Genomic DNA, 27138 nt, shown 5'->3' on the forward strand with positions numbered 1-27138 from the left:
GTCAAATGCACCGGAAAACCTGGGCGCGGTTCGGATAGCATAGTATGAGTACACCCTTAGAGCCTGTTTACATTTTAGTCAAGTAGCGATATCAAACAGGATGACATGGAGATGCTAAAAAATTCATGTAATTGGTCATGAAATACCTGATTTTTATTTAGAATTTTTTTTTTTTAGATCTACTTAAAATGTTATCTAAACTTTTACATTTATTAAAAAAAATCATAATTTAGTAGTTTAGAAGTCTATTTTCTGTCCTGTTTTGACCAGATTGTTGACTTAGACGTAGTCGCACACTGCTGTGATTGGCTAAACAGGCAGTGAAGTAGAATTGGGCATAGATTTTCTGTGAAGGCAGAGCTTATCCACTCTATTACATCGTAGAACAGTACATTGCAAAATCTGTTGTTTTGATATATAAGCTGATTTTAGAGTAATGGCAAAGTGTTGATTTCTGAAACTTAGAGGATGTTTGTATAGTACTGTGACCTCTTATATTTCAGAAAATCCAGGGAATTTAAATTTCTCAGTTAATGACCCCTTTAAAATAACCATATTACAGTATTACTTTGTATAATTGATATAATGCTTAGATTCTTAAAAAATCTATCAATCAGTCAATCAATCAGTCAAATCTATCTTTCAAATTCATATTTTAAGGAAGCTATACAATATTATATGTGTGCATATACATTAGATTAGTCAGTACTAAAGCCAAATCTGGAGCTTATCTGACAAAATAACTGTGGGGCCAAGTAGGAGTGCTCACTCTGAACCCCTGAGCTCTGTGAGGGTTGTGGAAATTCCAAATTAAACCAAAACAAACGATTACACTTGGCTTAAGATTGGCAAGAAATCAACCAGCAGAACTTAGGGATTAAAAAAAAATAATAATAATAACTTATAATAACAGTCCAAAACTAGTATAATCAAATGTATATGTTATAGAAAAATATTAAATACAAATTTTAAAAAATAGGAAAAATCAAGAGAAACAAAAAAAAAAAGAAAAAATAGTTGATATTTTATAGGTTGTAATTTAATTGTATTATCTTTCCATTTCTAAATATCTTTGGTGACTAAAATAGTATTTTAATAAATCTTTTTTATAAATCTGTTTTGTTTAAATGCACCAAAATACATTAAGAACTGAGAAATGGATAAAAATATTCATTTTCAAAATGGGGTTTACTCAATTATGCTGAGCACTGTGTATAACGTTGTATTTATGACATCAGCACACAAGGAAATTATGTTCGATGCAATATTAATGAGACCAACATTTGGCCATGGTAAGATGCTCATCTGTGCATTGAAATGATCTAAGAAAACAAATAAGGTCAGTTCTGATTTCATGTTGCCTTTTAAAGTGCACCAGTGATTAAATTACAGTCAGTTAATAACTTGAAAAAGAGATGGAGTTTCAGTACTTGATAATTACACTAATGAGGACTGCAATTTGATCAGGTTCCCCTCCGAACCATGGGCGAATTATTATGCGAATAAACAAGCCTTGGATTTTCCTCATTAAAAATACATTGTAAATGAGTCATTGCTGAGGATTTATCACACAGTTCCTTAATAGTATCAATTATACTGTTTGTACAATGTCTTTGATTTTTGAAGTAATGAGAGTGGGTGGAAATCTGCTCTGCTTTTATTTCCGCAGGTATTCCTTTCCCCATTATTGTCGCATGGGCCATTGGCAAGCTGTACTATGACAATGAAAAGTGAGTTACTCTCATGCTGAGCCTTTTTCCCTCCATCTTCTTGCTTTTTTATCTCGCATAATTCCTGCATTTTGCTCCATAGACGCACAAACTCCCTGACCTCATTTACAATAAAGACAATTAAAGGTTAGATTAACTCCAATTTTCTCCGTCATCTACCCTCGCTCTGGTCATTAAACAATCGATCCACACTAAAGCCGGAGAAACGCTCCATGCTCTGAGTGATGCTAATTAACACCTGCTACTCACTGAATTAATGAGCGACACTGATGTAAACATCCTAGAATTTAATAGTCTAGACTGATAGTCTAATATATATATATATATATATATATATATATATATATATATATATATATATATATATATATATATATATATATATATAAATTAAAGGATCCTCTTTCTGTTAGGAAAAAAATAAACATCTGTGCACGCTTTTAAAAGGAGGAATTTAAAGCAGTTATTCTTCTAAAGTTTACATTAGCTGTTTTGTCCAGATTTATTTGGATGGATGGATGGATGGATGGATAGATAGATAGATGGACGGACGGACATTTTGTTCTCTTTTCTGTATTCAAGGAAATGTTGCTCATTATTAGCTTTATTCTGTGTGTGAATTGCTCTTAATTGGAGGTTCTGGAGTCCTAACAAAATAAAACGGATTAATTTCCTTCAGAAGCTTAATTAAAGATTCTTTGTTAACATCTCTTTATTTCACTTTCACGCTTCTGCTTTAAACTGCAGAGCAGCACATCGCAACTGCCGCATTGTGACCTCAAAACAGGTCACAGCTCTGCACAGAAAGGAAAACAATGCTAAATGCTAAAAATACATTGCGGCTAACTGGATTCCTATAGTCATATTATGTTGTTAACGTTAAGGGCTTTATATCAAGTTTAACTCTGTGATGTTTTTGTTTAAAAATTTATTTACTTACCATTTGGTCACCTGATAGAGGTTAGCCAGATTAGCCTAGCCCTGATTAGCCTTATAGCAAATGACATATGAGGAAAGACAGGTGACATGAAACACGGAAAAGGCTACACGAGGTCAAAGAAAAATAAGATAAACTATTAAAGTACTGATTCAGACAGCGTGGAAGACTTCACACATTTAAAAACATGAGACTTGTTTTACCTGGTTGAATCAATGTGTTTCTTTGCTTGAGCTCCACAACTGACAGCACTTTCTCATTCAGACATATTCCCAAAAGTCACATGTCTCCCTTCGTGCAAAACTAACACACTCAGCCGAGACACTCTTCATTATGCTGTGTACCCAACTGAAACTGTAGGATTAACAAATCTGGTGCACATCTACCCAAGGGACACACTTTCCTTCACTCTCTTGCTTTGTTTCTTTTGTTTTATACATGGAAAAGCTTCTTTTGGATATAGTTTTTTTTTAAATTCTGGATTCACTTTACTAGACTTGTTTGTTTCATCATGGTGCTATAAATATCCACCTCAGAATCCCTTTATATTGTTACACGGATAAACAGTTGTGTTGTATCTGGAGTAATGGGGTCAACATGTTATGTATTCTGCATATTAATTTCCATCGCTGAAGTAAGAGATCCTTGTCTTTCTGTGCAGGTGCTGGTTTGGGAAGCGGGCCGGCATTTACACTGATTATATTTATCAGGGTCCCATGATTCTGGTCCTACTGGTGAGTCAACAGAATTTAGATTCATATTCAATTACACACATGTGTCATGAGATCTGGCGTGTGCAGGTAATTTAGCTTCCTCTATTAAAAGAGATCTATGTTTTTTGTAGTTTAATGTGTAATTATGGCAGTAAAATGAGTGTCTTTTCTGTTTTCTCTCCTTTTTTAGATTAACTTCATTTTTCTTTTCAACATTGTGAGGATCCTGATGACTAAACTGAGGGCCTCCACCACCTCAGAGACAATTCAGTACAGGTGAGACCATCGAGTCTTCAGCGCAGACAGAGCCATTCATTCATTTATTTTGTTCAGAGTATGCTCTTTGTTATTTCAGCAGAAATATGTACTTTGGTTTTCTTTTATGAAATATTTATTTTATTTGACTAGGCAGCTACCAAACGGAGTATAGTACTTAAGCTACAGTTCAAAAGTTTGAGGTTGTTTTTTGGGATTTGGATCTGGATTATTAATGGCAAATCCAAAGAACTGATAATAACTCTGAAAAGACTTTGGTATGGGGCTTATTCTATTTTAAAACAAAGTTTATTGTGTGTGTGTGTGTGTGTGTGTGTGTGCGTGTGCGTGTGTGTGTGTGTGTGTGTGCGTGTGCGTGTGCGTGTGTATAAGCATGATCTGAAAACGCTACATTGCAAAAAAATGCAATTTTTGTCTCTTTTTGGTCAAAAAATTATATCTAATTATCAAAAAGTTACTTTAAAAAAGTAATAAATTTAAAATTACTAACTACTACTGGAAAATTGTAATCTGATTACATTGCTAATTACCTAATGTAAAAAGTAATCAGATTACTAATTATATTACTTTGAAGTTACTTTTAAAAAATTTAAAATATACCTATAAAAAAATATGAAATAAACTGCAGCTCTTTCAGTATTTTAAAATTCACTGAAAAACATTACAATGGGTTGATCACAGCAGCTTGATATATTCAAAAGACTTAAAGAATTCGCCCAAAACTTAAAATTCTCTCATCATTCACTTGTTCCTATCCTGTTTGTCTTTTTTTAACACAAAAGAAGACATGAAGAATACTGGATATCTGTAAAAACTGACATCCATAGTATGCAAAAGCACTGCAGTGTTTGGGTGTTCTGTATTTGTCCGAGGTATCGAAACGTGTATATTCCATACAAAGCATGAAGCTAATTGGTCAGTTCTTGTTCTGTGAGTTTTTCGAATGGTGCGGCTGGAAAATGCAAGCATGCGCAAAAGGTGCGATATGCGAACGGCCCTATAAGCAGCTACGCTTCACTTCACATTCAGAAAATACCTTCGCCTCCAATCCTGCACAAAATTTATATTTAGCCTGTTTAGACTGAGTTGGACCTCCATGTTTTGGTGCTGGTGTCCTCCTTGGTGACGAGTATTGTCATAGAATGCTCTCTGTTCAAGTGCTTGAACAAGTTGCTGGTCAAGTTAAAAGTAGTCGAAAGTTCTTTAGAGACTGGACATAGACTGAATTTCACAGCAATATTTAGTTTTTACACAATGAAATCAAAGTAATGTCTGTATTTCCACTTAAAGAAGCAACCACTGTCAACAGTAACTATTTCCGTTCACGTTCTCAATTTAAAAGCATGTGCTTATTAACTGACATCGCAGTGGAAAACATGATTTAAAAGAAGCATTTTTTTCTTCTAAAAAAATTGTAACGTAAGTAACGCAATTACACTGACTTTAGTAACTGTAATCAAATTACACACATTTAAAATGTAATTCGTTATATTACTGCATTCCTCAAAAATGTAATTAGAATACAGTAGCGCGGTACCAAAAAAAGTGGTGTGAACCAAAAATAACAACAATTTTAAAAACAATTAAAATAACAATGGGTTATTTAAAATAAACCATTGGCAGATTATTTTACTTTTTTAAAGGAAAAACACATTTAATTTTCATGAAATATTTCTGAAAACAAAACAATATATATTTCTTGTCTCGTAAACCTTCTGATTTAATTTTTTAATTCAAGAAATTTCAGATAGACTGCAAGTAAGAAAAGCATTATTTTTTGCCATTTAACACATACCTCATTCGCTGTGATTTTTACACCGTGCATACAAAGGGAAGAGAGACCCTCTGATAATAATTAAATGTAACCCAGTATGCACAAGACGTCAACATGACATCAGACGGCATGACATTGTGGGGATATTGCATTTTGTTTGGAAATGAAAATCGGGTCAACGTCCAACCTAAAATCAACCAAATATCAATGTCTAATGATGTTACAGCTTGACATTGTGTAGACGTTACCACTATGACGTCTATCAGACGTTGGATTTTGCTTGCCATACCTGATGAATAAATGTCAGTATTTGACGTCAATGTGTCGTTGGTTTAAGATGTTGGCTTGACATTGGATTTTGGTCACTTTCCAACACAACCTAAAATCAACCAAATGTCAACGCCATTTGATGTTGTTATTGGACGTCAAAACAACATTGTCTTTAGATGCTGACTAGACATTGAATTGTGGCCACCTGACATCACAATCTAAATCTAACCTACCTGTAATATTAACATCTTACACCGTTGTGTGCCTGCGGGGAATAAACAGAAGAGGATTATGCTCTAAAAGTAGACAAAAGAAAGGACAACCGGATTTAACTGCAGTGTTCATAGTGTTTACTGTACATTATGAGTCAGCCATCCTACAAATGACTTGTTGCCTCTGCATATGAAATTGTGGTATTTATTTTAACAACCAAGAAGTTATACACTTCACCTAATAAATGATTTTATGAAGGAGACTATAAAACTGGCAGGGGATGAGCATCAAAAAATATGTTATGTGTCTGGTCTGAGTTCTGGAACTTTCTAATTAGTGTGCCGTGTCAAAGCTGAGGTGTGAAAAAGGCCGGTAGAGAATGATGAATGATTGTTTGCTTGATTGATGTATTGAGGATGAGTGTTAGAGGAGGGGAGAGAGTGTTTGTTTGCGTGTGTCTGTGTGTGCGTGATGCTCACAGTCCCTCCAGCTATGACTAATGTCTTTGACAGTCACAGTCAGTGGCCCATAGAAAATGCAATACATACTGCTGAAACTGAATTCATCTCAGTGGTGTTACTCCGTGTAAAATCATTCAGACACTACCAGGCTAAGATATTGTGCTGAATCTGTGTCCAATTTTATCATATTTGGCAATCAAAGGTTTATATATACAGTTGTAGTCAGAATTATTAGCCCCCCTGAATTATTTTTCCACCTATTTCTGTTTAACAGATAGAAGGTTTTTTCGGCACATTTCTAATCATAATAGTTTTAATAACTTATCTCTAATAACTGATTTATTTTATCTTTGCCATGATGACAGTAAATAATATTTTACTAGATATTTTTCAAGACACTTCTATACAGCTTAAAGTGACATTTAAAGGCTTAACAAGGTTAATTAGGTTAACTAGGTAGGTTAGGGAAATTAGGTAAGTTATTGTATAACGATGGTTTGACTATCGAAAAAAAACAGCGAAGGGGGGCTAATAATTTTTACCTTAAAATGGATTTTAAAAAATTTTCCTTGCTCTGTTAAACATCATTTGGGAAATATTTAAAAAAATAAAATAAAATTCAAAGGCGGGCTAATAATTCTGACTTAGGTGACCCAGGACCACAAAACAAGTCTTATGGTACATAGCCAAAGGTACAGGGAATGGGTCAAAATTATACATTTTTGTTTTATGCCAGAAATCATTAGAAAATTGGGGAAAGATCTTGTTCCATGAAGACATTTTGTAAATTTACTATTGTGAATTTATCCAAACTCATTTTTTAGTAATGTGCATTGCTAAGGACTACATAAAAAAAAAAAATTTTAAAGGCGATTATGTTAATATTTAGTTTGTTTGTTTTTGTGAATCCTCAAATTTCAGACTTTAAAATAGTAGTATCTCAGCCAAATATTGTCCTATCAAAGTATAAATTCATGGAAAGATTATTTATTCAGATTTATAAATCTTAATAAAAAAGACACCTATGTTTGGTTTATGATGCCAAAGTTGTGGATTTATGAGTTGTGTTTTAAATTTACAGATTGTGCTGTGCATTTATGAATTATGAAATCTATTGCATTCATAAAATTCATAAACGCACTGCACAATTTTTTATTTTTGAGACTGATCTGGCTCGATACTGTTTTTTTTTTTTTTGTTTAGGGTCACATATTTCAATTACTGAGACAATTTTAAGTTTAATTAGCATTTTTATTTTGCTGATAATTATGGGATAATCTATGTTGTGACAAGCTTTATTTCAATTATTTATGGCTTTAAAAACCTGGAAACAATCTTGACAATAAGGTACTCTAAGTATCATCTTTTGATATGATGTACTTTTAGAGAAAAAATGATGTCCATATATGTGGACTCGTGGTCCGAATTTACATAAAACAATTTTTCCTGAATGTTTTTAACGCATATATAACATGTATAACATTTTTTTTTTACTTGTTTTGACTATCGGAGAGTAAACACAACATTTTTTCCCATTTTGGACAGTTAAAAATAGGGTTTGGGACATTTGATATGCTGCAAAACAAATGAGGGGGATGACACCATATGTCTAACAAAATATAAAATATTCAATTTATTTTAAATAACCACTTAAGAGCTAAAATGTGCTGACCACGTATGTGGACACTCAAGCCCTAGGGGGATAAACGTGTATACATTTACATACAAATACACGTCAACAAACAAAAACATTGTATCAAATATAAAGTATATATATATATAAACATAAAAATACATCCAGGTGGTCGGAACATATCATAGAAAACTCCCAATAAATAATAACAATAGAAGCCGAATCATTTTTTAATTCTAGTATCAACAAACAGACCTTCACACATAGTAGTATTGTTCCTGATTTAAGTCTTTTAATCATATACATTTTGAAATATATCTTTTTTATTTATTTGTTAAAACTATCTATTGTATTTATTCTTGTAATTTTATTACATTTTTTACATAATACGGTTGATACAGTGTGTGTTTGTATATTCTAGTGCATTTGAATGTAAATGTATATGTTTATATGTTTGTATCTTGTTGAGGCCATGGATATTGTATTTTCTCCTTGTACAGTGACCTTGAACTTGGGAAAGGCATTCTATAAATAAAGCTTATTATTATTATTATTACTCTGAATTCTCACAGGAAAGCAGTAAAAGCCACACTGGTTCTGCTGCCTCTGCTGGGCATCACATACATGCTGTTCTTCGTCAACCCTGGCGAGGATGAGATCTCACAGATTGTCTTCATTTACTTCAACTCTTTCCTAGAGTCCTTTCAGGTGAGCAAACACAATTTGAGGTACTGTTCTAACATATTGTTTTATTGCAGATCAGAAGGGTTAAGAACATGCATATAAACACACATACTGTATGTGACTGAATCTAAATATAGCTCTGTGCTATTTAAGTGCACAGGTGTTTTGATTTTGTCTAAAAACAGCATACTGTACACTTAAATAGTGCAACTGTTTGGTGTACTCACTAAACTTTTTGCTTTTGCAAAAACAAATCCATTTAAACCAGTTGCACAACTCGTTGTTTGTTTTTGAGGTTTAGTTTTCTAGAAAGTTTCACGCATGTGTTCGTAAATCCTCTGATTATTTCTTTGAGATCTGTTTCTCACAGCAATCTAGATCTGTGTCATCTGCTGCACACAAGGTCAACTCGGTCTCCTGTTTGCAGCATTTGCTTATTGGCGTGACCCGAGGGGTCTTTCACGCATGTTGAAGCCATGTTTTCCTCAGATTCATCTGGCTCCACATCTGTCCAGATCCTTATGGGGATGACAGTTCATCTGTGGGGAAAACTGAATGTTTGGGTACTCATGTTAGCAAAACATGGAGTAAAAGTTTTTGGTTTATTTTCTTTAGAAAAACAAAAGTTTAATAATAAAATCAAAAAACTATTTGGAAAAAATATGATTTGAAGGGTTTCTTTGAGCTTTTTGCCTGCAGGCAGCACTTTAAAAAAATGGAAGAAAAGTAATTCAAAACAGATTTTTGTTTTATTACATTTCATAATGACTGAAAGTGACTAAAAGCATTGTGAATGAAAAATAGCATCTTGATAAAATAAATTATAATAAATTAGACTGATATGTTTGACAAATAGCATTGGCCATGGTTAAAGACAAAAAGGGGTTTTCAAGCATCAAAACAATAGTTTATGAAGAAAAATGACACCCACTAAAATGTAATTAAGTGTAACAGTAACTGATTCCAAATGGATCATGTCATATTTAAAACAAGAATCATTAGAAGGCATATTAAAAACATTTCATATTTAAGGATCAAAGTTCAGTCACAAAATACTCAGTACTCATCTATACATGTATGTATCAGTACACATGCATACTGTTTAATTTTTACATACATTTGTTAAATAGACATAAGCAGTCATTTAGTAGTTCAACTATAAAATGAGATTACAAAAATGTCTAAAGGGATGAGGATCCATAGAAAATACTGTGTTCATATATTAAAGACGTGGAGCTGTACAGTGGTATTTGAAGCAGGTATTTTAGTCTAGATAGTGAACCACTTTAAAAAGTGCCTCAATCAGGCAGATCATTGATACTGAAAAAGGCATATTTTAAATGCTACGAGTTGCATGAGAATGACATGACAGCTCACTGGAAAAGCTCGGACTGTGTAATCAAAATCCACAATAACCCTGCATATTGTCAGTGGCTTTCTTTATGATTAACTTCTAATTGTGTAGGAGGGTTGAAACCATTCCCTTGTATATGCTTTTTTTTTTTAAATTAAAGACATATACAGATACACATACAGTTGAAATCAGAATTATTAAACGCCCTTTGAATTTATTTATTTTTTTTTTTTGCTTTTTTAAATATTTCCCAAATGATGTTTAACAGAACAAGGACATTTTCACAATATGTCTTCTTCTCAGACAGCCTTATTTGTTTTATTTCGGCTAGAATTAATAAGATTATTAGCCCTTTAAGCTTTTTTTTTTTTTTTTTTTTTGATAGTCTACAGAACAAACCATCGTTATACAATACTTGCCTAATTACCCTTAATTAATTAACCTAATTAAGCCTTTAAATGTCACTTTAAGCTGTATAGAAGTGTCCTGAAAAATATCTAGTAAAATATTATTTACTTTCATCATGGCAAAGATAAAAAATAAATCCATTATTAGGAATGAGTTATTAAAACTATAACGTTTAGAAATGTGTTGAAAAAAATCTTCTCTCCGTTAAACAGAAATTGGGGAAAAAAATAAACAGGGGGGTTAATTATTCTTACTTCAACTGTATACATATGTAAAAATAGCAGATTTTATTTTAGTTTTCTACAAATATGTGTGTGCTATTATTAACTGCGTTATGGGGTATTATTTTTTTATCCAACATTTGGTATTAAAACATTGTGAAAATTTGAATTTATTGGTGCTTTTAATAGCTAGGAGGGATATATTGTCTGATAAAAACCTATCTAAAGTTAACAGAGCAGAGATTAAGGTCCCATAACACAATTAATAACTGTAAATAAACAGAAAACACCTGTGAATCTCAAAATACAGAAACTGTTAATTAACAGATATTTTTACAGTGTATGTTAGGTAAAAACAGTAGTGAATTCTGTCTCAGGCTGACTTTAAAAGTGTTTAAAATGCCTCAAATAAGATCTTTAGGCGAAGATTAAGTGTTATTTTAAAAAAGTCTATTTTTGTAATCATTTTCTCAAATGTAAGTGTCTCTCGTTCTCTTTACAGGGCTTTTTTGTGTCAGTGTTCTACTGCTTTTTGAACAGTGAGGTAAGCAGCTGATTTCCTTATTCTGTTTCTATGTTTTTTGCACAAATATGCCCTCTGCTGTAACCCTGCTGTAGCTTAACACAAGTTGTGGTGAAGTTCTTTGAAGCGCAACACAAACAGTCTGAGTAATTCAGGCAATTCAGATTCCTTCAGCCATGGCAGTCCATTAAAACCAGGCCAAAAAAGGACCCTCCTAACACTGTTAACCAAAAACCAACCCTTTTGACATTCAGTAACTATAAAAAACAACTCATAAAATATACATCACTGCGAGGTCTAAATCTGGCTTGTATTACATGCCCTTTGAAAAGGGCAGTAAACCTTTGGGAATTTCCAGCCTAAATGCTCCTCTTTAGCATCATGCCCAGATCACAAGCACCAGCACTTTTTTACACATCATGTTGTCCTCTTAAAAAAAAAAAACGCTTACAGGTGCTGTAAAACAATCCAGCATCAGATCCGTCTGGTCTGTTTTGTTTGTCATTTTATCCAGTGAACAAGTTGAAGTCGAGCAGAAAAGTGTGAGGTTTGAGCTGAGGTCACCCTGAATCACAGATAGATATCAGAAGACACCAGCAAAGCAGAGAGTACAGTGTTGCTTAACGTCAAAACGATAACATTGATCTGTTCCCGGTACATATGAAAGGGACACCGCAATGTCAGACGCAAGACCTCCAGATCACAAGGTGCTTTTGGCTCCAATGAGGCTACGCAAACATATTCCGAACCAAAAAGACTGTGGTGCAAAATTACAGTTACAATAGCAAACACTTGCCAGAAGTTACTGAAAGTCAAAGGACAAGAGAGAAATGATCTGGCTTGAAAGTACTATAAAGTGCTTTCATTTGCTCACTTTCCCTCAAAGTGCTGCATCAGAGTTTATTACGCTCGCTTGTTTTGATATCCTTTTGAAGTGGTTTACAGTTAGCGCACATGAGAGCTGCTGAGAGAGACGTTTAGGTGCCGTTTACACTAATGTGTAGTCATTTTTAAAATGCATAGGATTACGGGATTTGTTAGGACATAGGATTTGTTTTGCCTGTACAAAGTATGAATTTAGGGAAATGTAGATTAAAGGAAAGTGTCAACACAAAAGTGGCAGAGTACGTAGTACACTACCTGACAAAAGTCTTGTCACCTATCCAAGTTTTAGGAACAACAAATAATGACTTGACTTCTAGTTGATCATTTGGTATCAGAAGTGGCTTATATGAAAGGCAAATGCTTCTAGATTACGCTTGTTTTACTAAAATAAAATATGATCATGCCTTGATTTTTAATTATTTAATTAGGGCCGTAAGCTCAGACTTTGTTTAGACAAAAGTCTTGTCACTTAACAGAAATAATGTACAGTACAGGATATAAAATCATGGTGTAGTGGAAAAAGAATTAAAATTGTGTATGACTCCCATGAGCTTGGAGGACTACATCCATACATCTCTGCAATGACTCAAATAACTTATTAATAAAGTCATCTGGAATGGCAAAGAGAGAGTTCTTGCAGGACTCCCAGAGTTCATCAAGATTGTTTGGATTCATCTTTGATGCCTCCTCCATCTCACCCCAGACATGCTCAATAATGTTCATGTCTGGTGACTGGGCTGGCCAATCCTGGAGCACCTTGACCTTCTTTGCTTTCAGGAATTTTGGAGGCTGAAGTATGAGAAGGAGCGCTATCCTGCTGAAGAATTTGCCCTCTCCTGTGGTTTGTAATGTAATGGGCAGCACAAATGTCTTGATACCTCAGGCTGTTGATGTTTCCATCTACTCTGCAGATCTCTCTCTGTATATTTTATGAGTTTGCACCCCATACTGAATGTAACCCTAAACCATGATTTTTTCCTTCACTAAACTTGACTGAGTTCTATGAGAATCTTGGGTCCATGTGGGTTCCAATAGGTCTTCTGCAGTATTTGTGGTGATTAGGATGCAGTTCAACAGATGACTCTGACACTTTTCCAAATGATCAACTATGGTCAAGTTATTTGTTGCTCTTACAACTGGGATCGATGACAAGACTTCTGTCATGTAGTGTAGTGTTGTCTCGTCAGCAATGTGTGGATTTACTTCACATTACAGCCAACAGCTGATACACTCTCTGACGGGCCTTCTGGACTAGTGTGTATCAATTTGATTTGATTTGTCAAGCCCCTCTCACATGATCATTACTCAAGAAATAGCCAGTATGGATGCCTGCAAAGTATGTGCATGCCCAGTGAGCATGAATGCACATGTACCATGCATTACAGGCTGTATAGTGTGGACATAGATTATTTTTCAGTTTTTTTTTTTACATCAGACTGGACGATAGGGTTTTCATTCTAAAATGCTAGTGTAAATACCAACTTGGATGAATACATAAGTATGTGCTGCTCTTTTTTCAAAAAATGAGCATGCAACTAAGATGCCAGTGGTGAAAAATAATGGTTAAAATAAGCATCTGGTCAAAGCAATATGAATATGTTGGCACAAGCTTAAACATTAAGTGACTGGAGCTCTGAATTTCTATTTAACCCTCTGGGCCTTTGTTGTAAAAATGCCGATTTTACTTGTATGACACTTCTTGATTTTGTTCTGCATTTGCCATGTCATTAAAAGTCCAAGACAAATTTCCCAGAAACAGGACGACAAATTCTATTCTATTCTATTCTATTCTATTCTATTCTATTCTATTCTATTCTATTCTATTCCATTCCATTCCATTCCATTCCATTATATTCTATTCTATTCAAACACCATCCATCATATTAGATATTAAGGTCTTGACTGTCCATGTTCTTTAAATGGCACTTCTGCTGCAGAGCACACTCTTAAAAAATAAATTCATTGCTATTGATGAAGAATGCTTGATTGCTATTGATGAAGATGCTTCATGAAGAACTTTTCATTCCACTGAAAGTTCTTTATAATGGTAAAAATAGTATTTAGATTCATTCATTCACACACTCAACACAGACCAACGGCAGTTCAATTGTTTACTAACTTTTCCACAATGTTTACTTTTTATACCGTAGGATGTGTCAAACTCCACAAACAAATTTTCATCCAGAGTTTGTTAAAAATCAGTTTGTTCTATGTGTGCGTTCAGTGAAAATGGTTGTTTATTCACACATTAGGCTTTCACTACAAGGAAAAAGACATTCCACATGATTTCAAGCTTTTGTAGACCCTATAAATGATCATTTAGAAGGAATGTTGGAAAAGAGAACAATGCTATGAAGTATGGTCTTGTTTTAATTTTTTTTTCCTGTCAAACATGTTGAAAATTAGCCAATGGGATTTCTCCTTTGACATCCATCCAAACAATGTCATCTGGTCTCTTTTTCTGTGTAGCAGCATTATTTTTTTTGACTCAAAGCCGTTTTCTGTTAAGTATTGAAAGCATTTATGGTTTATACTGTAAAACAAATGTTAAGCAGCTATATAATGTTCTCAGCATGCACTGCCTCAATTACAGCTATGTTCTCGGGGTTAACCTTTCATGCTTCTCTGAGCTGAAAAAAAGGATGTCAGGGATTATTTTTGGCGAATGCTCTGAGAGCTGTATTTCAAACCTCACTTTAAGTGTCAGCAGTCACTGACCCAAGGGGTTTGAAGCTTTTACAGAGACACAGAGAGTCGAGCTCTAAGAGCAAAATCAGATGGTTCTTCTCTAGATGGATTTTTGATCGCTTGGCATGAGATTGACCTTGTGGATTCATCTTGTGAACCTTTCACTTGACTAACAGAGCTGAGGTTAATAACATACAGAATCAGAGCTTCACTTTTCACTGATGACCTACTGTAGACACTGACCTTTGACCCACACAGACATGAGCAACTGTTTCCTGCAGCTTTTCACAAGATGGTGATGAACAGTCCACAGCGTCTTCTATCAGTTTTTAATGTTTAGAAAAAAAATGTGTTCATTTATAAAGTTATACATTATCATCTTTGGATCACATATTTCCAATGCAGCATCAATGGGTGGGACAGTAAATTTAATATTGTTCTTTCTTCTGGCTGACTTTATTGGTTTCACACAATTTTTTTTTAATTCAGGAACACACTATTGTGGAGTTTTTCTTTTGTTATTTGAGCAAATTGATATGCAAAAACAGCCATATCACCCTGCATCCCAAAACCGGTTACTTATTGAAACTAAGCAAGGCTGAGCCTGGTCAGTACCTGGATGGGAGACCAAATGGGAAAACTAGGTTGCTGTTGGAGGTGGTGTTAGTGAGGCCAGCAAGGGGCGCTCAACCTGCGGTCTGTGTGAGTCCTAATGCCCTAGTATAGTGAAGGGGACACTATACTGTCAGTGAGTGTCGTCTTTTGGATGAGACATTAAACCGAGGTCCTGACTTTCTGTGGTCATTAAAAATCTCATGGCACTTCTTGTAAAGTGCCCTGCTGTCCTGGCCAAATTCCCTCCATCAGCCCTTACCGGCCTCCCAGTCATCCCCATCCACTGAATAGGCTCTATCACTGTCTCTCCACTCCACCAATAGCTGGTGTGTGCTGAGCGCACTGGCGCTGTTGTCTTGTGGCTGCTGTCCCATCATCCAAGTGGATGCTGCACACTGGTGGTGGTGTGGAGAGACCAACCCGCCTCCTCATGATTGTGAAGTGCTTTGGGTGTGTGGTCATACACAATAAATGCGCTATATAAAACATACATTACATTACATTACAAAATAATAATAATAATATAATAATAAGTACTTGTGATACTCTTCCATTCACTGCACTGTAATTTACCCAACTACGATGACTTCTACTGCTGGAATGCCCAGAAGTGTGAAAAGGATCTATTAGTAAACAAACAGCAATGATAAAGTATAATAAATAAATGCACAATTATGCTTTATTATTATGAACAGTGTTGGGCAGTAGCGATGCTACTAGCCTAACTACATTTCTCAGTAGCACGGCGGTAGCATCGGTACTTTCTAAATTAAATAGCTTTTCAGTAGCGAAGCTAATTTTTAAGTCAAGTAGCGCAGTAGCGTCAACGCAAGCTACATTTACCAATCACAAATCAATAAGTGATAGCACCGACATTCACAGAGCTGTGAGACCAATGTCGATGCAAGTAAATCCATGGTTAGAATGACAATTTCATCTTGTTCCTGTTTTTCGGTGGTCAACAACAAACTTTTTTGGCTAACAAAAATGCTTGATGGAAAGATCACTGAGAGAGAGGAGTTATTTCTGAAGCAGGATTCCTCATGACTTTACCTCGAGAAGGACATGTTAAGATGCAATAACCTTTATTCTGATGCTGAGCTCAAAAATACATGGGATACTCAAATTAATTTGTTGTGCTACTTTTTTATTAATATATATTATATATAGTTATATATGCTCTCTAGTAAAGGCTAAAGTATACTATGGTAATTACTATTAGTTCATGAAAGTTACTAATGATATTACATTATGTAGTGTAATTCTTTAATGAAAAGTTGTAAATAAATGTTCAATATAATGCTTATTTCTAAATATTTCCCTTTACTATAAATGTCTATAGTAATTTAAATGTGTAACGTTTTATTGGATTTCTTTTTTTTCATTGAAGTTTTTGCTGTTATGTACTATAATTTGTGTCTGTTTAGACCAGCAGATTATTTGTAGTAGCCTAAATGATGAACTGAACAATTATGCTTCATATGTTTCATTGTCAGTTTCACTGATCACATAATTGACTTGGATTTAAGTTGCTTCGATTTAAAATTGAAAATTGCATAAATAGCTTCGACGTAGCTAAGCGACTTTTGCTAAGTAGCTTTTAGCTTAGCTTGCTACATTTCCCAAAGGGTAGCTTTTAGTGCATGTAAGCTACATTTTGGGTAGATTAGCTAATAGCTTAGCTCACTACATTTTTTAAGTAGCTTGCCCAACACTGATTATTAATATTATTAACATTAGTAGTAGTAGTGTGGCTTTTTTCCCTTCTTTTATTTCGTTTAATACAAAAGTGCAAAATGGGAGCATTTTCCTTGTGATCTCAGACTTTGTGCTCCACTGAATGATATGTGATATGATATGATATGATATGATATGATATGATATATGATATGATATGATATATGATATGATATGATATGATATGATATGATATGATATGATATGATATGATATGATATGATATGATATGATATGATATGATATGATATGATACGATACGATTCGATACGATATGATTTGATATGATATATGACATGATATGATATATGATAGGATATGATATGATATGATATGATATGATATATGATATGATATGAAATGATATGATATGATATGATATGATATGATATGATATGATATGATATGATATGATATGATACAATACGATACAATATACCCACTGAATGATATATATGAATCACGTTGACTTGAATCTTGAAGTATTATATATTTTTCCTGCTTCATTGGTGTGTGGAGTGTTTACCGGTTTAAATTCCAGCACAGGAGGCATTGTTGACACCAGTTTTGGTGACTGCGAATCAGAAAGTCAATCTGGCGAAAGAGCATCAAACGCTCTCCGTAGCCCATCAGAACACCAACAAATATTTGTCAGTCAAGCGTTCTGAACACAGGCTCCCTACAAAGAGTATTGAATGAGCCAGAGACTGAGAAAGTTTGGGTGTTTACTCTGACATCCATCTCATTGATTTGCATTGAGCGAGGCCTTTAACAGTGGTCCGGCTCGTCTTTCTGAAAGCCGACACATTGATTCAGTGAAATGCCCCCCTCCAATCTGCTGTCCAAAGCACTTTTGATTTTCCACATGTGACCACAGGCTTCTGTATTTAAACTGTATTTGGCTTTTCAGCTGTCGATAAACTGTAACAATATCACATTTGCTGATAATGCAGCTTAAGAAAATGCCATTAGTAAGGCTCCAGTTTCTGTGATACAACGCTGAGTATGCAAACTATGGCGATTTTCATTTGTGGCATGCAGTATATATCACATGGCTATTATTTAAATGTTAATGATTTGACATTCTTTTTTTTATCTTTATTGCTGACCTCTAACCATTCCTGCTGCTCCAATACTAGATCTAAGCCATTAGCAGAACAGCTAAACTCTGTTTTCATGCTCTCAGATCAAAACATGATCTATTGTAATTTTAATGATCTATTATGATAATTATATACACCTACTTTCTCCCTATTTTTCTGTTGTAGATTAAAATGCTTATCTCTGACGTACTGTTTATTTATTACATACACAGTTGTTCACACATGCACCCACACAAATATGTAGGTTCACACCAATTTATTTCCTTTTTCTCTAACACGCACATACACACACATGGATCCGCCTACAACAACACACTCACGCACTCATAGGTGTTATTGCTGTCATTATTAATCCTGTTAATATTACCTCTTCACATGTTTTATTTTGAGGTGCTGTGTGTGGGATTAAGTCCATGATGTATGATCGCTTTCTTTTTCCTTTTTTCTGACAACATAAAAATACATCAAAAGAGTTTATTAGAAACACTTGCTTATTTAATTGATTATTAATTAAATCAATTATGTTTGTTTCATTAATTAATTCAATTCATCTATATTTATATAGTCCTGTTTTGTCTAGTTTATTTCAGTGTGGTTTAAATTTTATTGCTGAAAGTCCAAACACTGAAGAGCAATTCCATCGATGTGCAGCTCCACATGTCTCAAACCAAGCAAGTCACTGGTGACAGTGGCGAGAAACAAGCTTAACAACCAAGTATAAAAAAAACCTAGAGAGAAACCAGGCTCAGTTGGGCAAGACCTATTCTCCTCTAGTCAAATTTCTTGTGCAGAGCTGCAGTCTAGGCATTGGAGAACACTAGAAGTCCATCGTGGAGAACTGCAGTTGTGAGTAGGTCACTGGCAGGAGATCAGGCTGGCCCACCGCATCAAATATGAAGACTCGTCTGTACCTGTGGTCTTTCAGAGATCAGTCTCATGCTCTCCGCTCCTCCATGACCACCGGCATCAGCTCAGGATACAGCCTGGTCCAGGATTATAGATACCTTGGCATCATTTCTTTACAGGTCTTGGATCGCATCAGTGGTGCTGCATAATCTTCCCAGGTGGAAATAGAGAATAAAGTAAATTATGAGCATAGCTGCTGTTTATAGTGCGTTTACACAAGATGCAAAAATGAAGTGCAATTAGTGAAAATAGTAGTTAGATAAACAAACGTAGAAACAAATATGTAAGGCATTTGAGCATTTCTAACAAAATGTCTGGTGCAATAAGACAGGAGGAGTGTGTTCTATAGGTGGTTGTTAAGCCAGCTCAACTGCGTGGAGCACATTCGTGCATCGTACTATTATATGATGCATTGTGTGTATGCTTTACTGAAAAGATAGGTCTGTAGTTTTGAACTGAGAAAGTGTGTATTAGCCTCGGACTTTATCAGGAAGGCTATTACAGAGTTTTGGAGCCATAAATAAGAAGGCTCGACCTCTTTTAGTAGAATATTTGCTATTCTAGGTACTACCAGAAGCCCTGAGTTTTGAGATCTTAAAGAGCGGGTTGGATTAATGAGTTAATGAATCATGTTTAAATTAGTTATGTTATTTTAAGTAAGAAAAAATACTGTCGCCTCACAGCAAAAAAGTCGCTGGTTTGAGTCCCAGCTCAGTTGGCATTTCTGTGTGTTTCCATGTTCTCCCCGTGTTGGCCTCCCCATGTTGGTGTTTCGTTCGGGTGCTCCGGTTTCCCCCACAGTCCAAAGACATGCGCTTTAGGTGAATAAAATAAACTAAATTGGCCGTAGTGTATGTGTGTGAATATGAGAGTGTATGTGTGTTTCCTAGTACTAGGTTGCAGCTGGAAGGGCATCCGCATATGCTGGATAAGTCCTTTCGCAGTGGGATCCCCTATTGATTAAGGGGCTAAGCCAAAGAAAATGTATGAATGAATGAAAATACTGTAGAAAACATTATTTTAGAAGTTTGAATATGATTACTTTATATTATACATCATATTGTCAGTATATAAACAACACTTCTGACTGTCTTTTTCTTTATTTTAAAGCATTGTAGGAAATCTGACAGGGTTAATGCAATGCAAACTCTAGCGCTGTTATGAAGCCCTGCTGTGTGACAACTGACATGTTTGACAGGAAAAACACTCTCCTCTTCGTGGCCAAGTTTGACTATAATTCACAGATGAGCTCTGATCAATGTCGAGTCACTTCTTACTTTTGTTTAAATCTAATATTCATGTCTGTCATCTCTGTCCATTTCCATGTCAATTGTCTTTAACTTCCACCTCATTTAACTTGGTGATTGGAGCTTTCCTGAAAACACCAGCTCCATCCATCCTTTCTGTAATACTGATAAAATTAAACAAAAATAGATTGACAAAGAGAGGGAAACTGAGCTAAACTACAATTACAAGCACTGGATTATTGCTGGCACTATAATGGTATATTATATAATTTTGTAATTGTATATTTAATAGTATTATTCTCAGTCTAAACACATGCGGTGTAGTTGAACTGTTTAAACTAAACTGGCCATTGTGAATAAGTGGGTGTGTGAATGAGAGTGTTTCCCAGCACTGGAGGTTCATGAGTTAGGGTACTCTCAGGGTGCTTTCACACATGTAGATCAATTGTTTCGTTCTGGGACAGGGATTAAAATTGTTACAGTGTTGCTCTTTGTTCTTGGTGCGGTTCGCTTTCACACGGCAAAGTTTCTAAATGGACCAAAATAGCTAAAAGAAGTCACGTGTGTGTAAACTCTCCTCACAATGGTCAGAGTTTCTCAATTCACGGAGTCCTTATTTTTATTTATGACAATGAGCAATAAGACATTAGAAGTAAAAAGCCTTTCTTTAATTTTGAATGTTGACACCCACAGATATAGTCACCAAATATAATGGATAAACAGCTCTCGTTAATAGTTCAGCATGCTTTCACTTTTATATTCGACATGAAATGTACATTTACTGTAGAAATGACATTCCTTCTAGTCCTCATTCTCATGTAGCCATGCTTATTACATATCCATAATACACTGTGATATAGCCTGGTTCGTTGAATTGTGTTGCTTTATCCTTACAATCGATCTGCTCCAGAGTTCGTTTCAATTGAGCTAAGACCATCTTATTCATTGGCGTGGATCAGAGCACGATTGCTGGATTCACATATGCCAAACAAACCACACCAATAGGGAAACGCGCCAGGTTCCAAAACAAAACTCTAGGTGTGAAAGCACACTCAGGACTGGGTTGTGGCTTGAAGGGCATCTGCCGCATATAACATATGCCAGAGTAAATGATGGTTCATTCCTTTGTGGCGATCTCTGATAAATCTGGGACTAAGCCAAAGAAACAGGAGTGAGATAGTTTTAAAAAAATCTAAAATAAAAATTTAAGATATTGATCAAATTGTAAATTGAATTACAATTTAAATTCTTTCTTATGTAGATTACATATACCTTTGCAGTTGTTAGAAACAGTCCTGCCAATCTGTTAATATGAAAATGACAACAGCCACACAGTCTCTTCTCTCGTGTCCCTACATCTCAAAAAAAAAAAAAAAGTGTACTTTTTTGGTAGCGTAAAATATTTCCACACCGCTATATAAATATAATTAACGCAATATGTCAAAACTTTAACTTGCAGAATAAAAACAACTAGTGGAATATGGTTAAAAGTAGCCCAGTTCTGCAGGAAAACTACAGGCTTGGCAACATTAAATACTAGGGGTGTAACTATATCAAAGATTATAGAATACACAAGACATGTCACTTGTATAGTTTTGAATGGGGAAAAGTGTAACTGTCATTATGGCGAATAAAGCCCCGCCTTCTAGTACAGGAGCCAATCATTGATCGCTATAGACTGATAATTCTCCAGGGTAGGGTCTCGGACCACATGTGAGTTTCTGCAGATTTTGTGTGGTTCAAACGTTTTGAAATTAAACTAAAGACACAGTTGTTGTATAATTTTATTGGTGATTTCTAATATGAAATTTAATTGTAAGCTTGGCAAGCAATTTTGCTGTTTCCCCATTCAAACAGAATGCCTGAGCATACTGCCGGAGAAGCATTTCAAAGTTGGCGGCCAAGTGAAATAACTTAAAATGATTTAGACTATATTTAAATCAGTCTCATAATGTACTAAGGTTAGAGTAAGTACTCACTTAGGTAGTGAGTAAATAATGACATCATTTTATTTTTGGTTGAACACACATATATACACTTAAAAGATTAAAATGCATATTACTGACTGACAGGGGAGGGGGCATATTACTGACTGACAATTCATAGGAGGGCTGTTTTAGCATTCAAGGACCTGAAAAAAAGTGGAAAGGATGTAGTTGATGCACTTAGACATTCTTCTCAAATCTACTTTGTCAAAAAGACATTCATATCAAAGCTCCTTTTTTGTTTCTTGTTGTATATATTGAAGGAATAGTTTAAATTGCTATGAAAATACTACAATTTAATAACAGGCATAATAATAGTAATAATAATAATTATAATGTCCCAATCAATTGTTGCTTAACCAAAAGTTTAGGCAACAATTGACTTTACTGGCATTAGTTCTTCTCAATAACATTATTTTTTGCTAAACTACAGCAAAGAGAGGAAACGTATGTACTGTATATATTCACATTTACTTTAACATGTTCAATTCAGCAAACAGTCAAGTTTTACTAATGCACATTTTTATATGAATCTTAATATGCATATGAGGAAAATCTATTAATGTGACCATTTGAATCCAATATTAGCAAAATGATCATATTTACACCATCAGCATAACATGTAAGCCATGAAAAGGTGTTTGTACAACAAAATACAGTACTTATATAGTACGTCAAAACCACAAGTGGCTAAATGCGACTGCACAACAATGATAGTGATTCAAAAATATATGTTTTGTTGGGCCAAATCTCATTATATTTTTAATGTCAGTTGCGGGCTGGAGGGAGAAGTAGGGGGGTGGGCGCAAATGGCCCATAGGCGGGCAGTTCGAGATCCCTGGTGTAGATAGACACCCTAGTCCCATGCACAACATACTGAACTGATCTGTACCATTTCGTACCGTAGCTCCAATACTGTGAACTGAGGCATTGATGTATTTTCACACCCCTAATCACTAAACTCTGTTTCTATGTGTTTTGCAGGTCCGCTCAGCTGTTCGTAAGCGGTGGCATCGCTGGCAGGATAAACACTCCATTCGGGCGAGGGTGGCACGCGCCATGTCTATTCCCACCTCTCCAACGCGGGTCAGTTTCCACAGTATCAAGCAGTCGTCAGCCGTCTGACCTCAGCAGAAGTGAAGTATCCATCCCCGTTTCTTCTGCTCCCGCTCTTTCCGTCCTCAGCTAACCAATTCACATCCTCTGCAAAACCCAGGGATAACAGCTATGGGCCAAACAGGGTACTGAACCATGGGAAGGATGGAGATACACACAGACAATGAGATCCACCAGCTGAACACAAACCACTGTTTCAGGAACAGATTAGAGCATCGGTGGTCTCAGTCAGCAATGGGAGACCGATGGAAGGAACACGACACACACAAAAGTTGGATAAATACAAGCAAAGGGTATTTATTTATAGTTTTATGTTGCCTCTTCTCCTGCTGATCTGCTCTTCTATCTGAAGTCTTCAATGATTGGAGACCTTGGTTTATTCCTAATGTATATCCAAAACGATAAGAGTAGGATTATACACTACATGGGCAAAAGAATTTTGATTATAATCAAGACTTGGATTAAAATAATAGCAAATTACGCAGAATTCCACCAGCATTGAATGGAAAACATGTAAGAAGGAGGATAAATTCGACAGCGTCAGTGGTTTAGAAGTTAAACGCTCAGTATATTGGTTTATGGTTCAAGTGTAGACAAACTTTTGACCATGTAGAGTATTAATTGTAGATTATAGGAATTTCAAAGACAACACCATAATCAGAAGCTAAAAAGTCAGTATTTTCTAATCGGAAAAAGAACTGAATATCAATGTGAACATGCATTATTGTTCTTGAATCTTTTGACTCATTGGGGATAAATGTATGAAGTCGTTCAGATTGTGACCTTTACCCACTTTCTTTCTTACTCTTCACTTGCTGCTCTTCACGTCATTGCAGATAGTAAAAGCTCTGTCTGATTCTCACAAGTGAACAAGATCATTCAACATGGACACTTTTTGCTTTGAAAAGATGAGTGCTTTTATTGCTGCAAGTACAAGTACGGAAATTGTTAACAGTTTTTACAAAGATGAAAGGTACATGTTAATGCTCTCTAAGCCTGTTTGCATCCTGGGACTCAAGGATATATCGAAACCCAGGGGGGAGAAAGAGGAAGGAAGCGGGAACAGGATCCTGAAAGACTGTCATCATGCCTGCTAAGGTAGAAAATGGCACGCTCCGATGCTAAACACATAACACAATCTTTTAAATAAGAGGTTTATCACAGAACAAAGAAAGGATTTGATTTTATCCTACAATCGGAGCCTCAACCAAGCGGGAGATTGAATGTATTTCAATTAACGACTCCAGTGCTTTTCCATGCACATTTTCATAGAAATTCCCAGATGTTGAGCAGGAAATTGAAATGATCATAGTGCTAAGTGTGAAAGTTGGAGACTCTGTCAAAAAAAGAGAGTAGTTCTAATCACACATGACTGGAGGTTGTGGGTGGTTTTCGTTTGCACAGCCTTATGGGGACAGTTCAACCAAAAAAATGACAATTCTGTCATCTTTTACTCGCCCTCATGTTGTTCAAAACCTGTATAAATTTATTCAAGTAAAGACTTCAGTTTTTTTCTTAATATAATATGAGTTGCACCAATGCACAGATCTTTTTTCACATGTAGTATAGTTTTTTTCCCCATCTGTGACTGCCAGTGTTTCTTTCATTTTCAAATTCAATCCTGCATGAAATTACAGCTGTTAATCCAGGTATTTGCAGCATGTAGCTAGAAGCTTGAGAAGTATTACTTTTATATAATTTGCAAGTGAGGAAAGAGCTCTAGAGCTGCATGATTAATTGTTAAAAGATTGCAATCGTGATTCAAACACCCATGCAAACGTATCCCTAAATTAAAGCAATTGTCATATATCTAATAAACCCTTGATAGGTAAAATCACATGAGTATATTCAAATCTGCTTTGCCCCAGAGAGTGTAGATGGCATACCATATGGTTATGAAACAACTTTAGTCTTCTAATATGGAAATATTTTTGTATATACCCAGCAGGCACACAACATTATATGATGTAGGTATTTGGTTATATAGATGTCAGAGGAGCTAAATTTTATGTCAGTTTAACATCAAATGACGTAACAATAAGACGTCCATACTGTCAGTATAACATCAGTAGACGTTGATCTTTGGTTGATTTTAGGTTGTGGAAATAACTAACCAAAGTCCAACGTCATCTTAATGTCATAATGTGACTTCCACACACTGTCAAAGTCTAACATCAGTAGACAGTGATCTTTGGTTGGTTTAAATTTGTGGCATTACCTAACCAAAATGCAACATCTGCCTGACGTCTGTCTGACGTTGGGTTCTGATGTCAACACAATTTTCATTTCCAACCAAAATCCTGACGTCATGTTGACGTCCTGTGCCTGCAGGGTATGTTTATGGAAGTTCATGTTCGGATTTTATATATACACTCTCAGAAATAAATGTACAGAATCTGAACAGGTCCTTAAAGGTACATATTAATACCTAAAAAGTACCTCAATAGTACAGAAGTGAACCTTAACCCTTTAACTGCCTGCTCTACCAAATAGTTGACTGTATTTTGACTGTTTTAAATAATGACTGTTAAAGTCATTTAAAGAATGACTGTTTTAAATAATGGTTTACACTACACAGCATTGTTGGTTTACAAAATAATCAAACAAACATAAATCTGTTGCACTACTACGCGTGATTTTGGTTTTATTGTAAAAAAAAAAAGAACATGAAAATGTGTTAAATGATTATCTGAAATATTTTATGGCATGCTTCAAAAAATACCCATTAATTAGTGTTCAAAAATGTTTTATTTTGATTGTGATTTTAAATAAATTGGTCTTACAATTAATTTTTTCTGATTTTCATAGTATACGTATTGATTCTGGTACTGTTACCATAAACTGACATATCAAACAGTTGGTAAAGGGTTGATATTTTATAAATTATGGGATGTGTTGAAAAAAAAATGCATTGAGTATGTTAACTATATTAGGAGTTAGAAGAAATGCAATCCATTTTTTTTCTTGATGGGGCAGTTAAAGGTACAAAAGTGTTTCCTAATGATGCTAATGTTTACTTGTAAGGTACAAAAGTGTACCTTTAGAAAAGTTACCACCCCAGTAACCGATTTTGTATGTTTTTTTCTGAGTGTGTATGCTCATATGTTTATCAGATTTCTGCGTGGGTTCACAATTTTCAACCACACAGTATCTACAGTATTCCTGTTAAAATATTAAAATGATCACAGAGGTACTAGGATAGCAAGTTGTAGTGCAGATATAAACACAGATGAGAGGTAACCACCATTTGGAGTAACATGAGGCTTCAAGACGGTGAAGATTGCATCAATTACATTCAAATTGGCTTAATGAGCTAAACCTTTAACATTAGTGCATCGTACACAAGTCACAATTAGTTTTATATATCCAGCAAAGATATAGCCTAACTATCATCAATATTTGATATATAGTCCAGTTTTAATGTTTATTAAAGATTTTAATACTTTAATCATCTTCTAGTCAAGTAGCAACAAATCAATCTGATTTGAGAATGAATCTTTCAGACTGATTTCATGGATAAAATCACACATGATTTGTGCTTAGAAGTAAAAGTCTGGTGGCTTCAAAGCAACATGAGTGCAAGTAAATGATGACGCTTTTCATTTTTGGGTGATGAAGTCTTTATTTATCAATGATTAACATGAAGGTGCATTTGCCTA

General features: G+C 35.0%; 1 protein-coding gene across 1 annotated transcript in view; it reads left to right on the forward strand.

Annotated features, from left to right (window-relative positions):
• The window catches only part of crhr1 (corticotropin releasing hormone receptor 1), a 233294-nt gene extending 207251 nt beyond the window's left edge, over positions 1 to 26043 (forward strand). Inside the window, exons 9-14 of the mRNA XM_056453349.1 lie at positions 1670 to 1730; positions 3329 to 3401; positions 3571 to 3656; positions 8580 to 8715; positions 11177 to 11218; positions 23348 to 26043. Coding sequence (XP_056309324.1) covers positions 1670 to 1730; positions 3329 to 3401; positions 3571 to 3656; positions 8580 to 8715; positions 11177 to 11218; positions 23348 to 23488 — 539 coding nt within the window. The 3' untranslated portion in view covers positions 23489 to 26043. The remainder of the gene's footprint in view (positions 1 to 1669; positions 1731 to 3328; positions 3402 to 3570; positions 3657 to 8579; positions 8716 to 11176; positions 11219 to 23347) is intronic.
• The last annotated feature ends 1095 nt before the right edge of the window (positions 26044 to 27138 follow it).

This window comes from Danio aesculapii, chromosome 3 (assembly GCF_903798145.1).
Source record: "Danio aesculapii chromosome 3, fDanAes4.1, whole genome shotgun sequence".
Taxonomy (NCBI): Eukaryota; Metazoa; Chordata; class Actinopteri; order Cypriniformes; family Danionidae; genus Danio; species Danio aesculapii.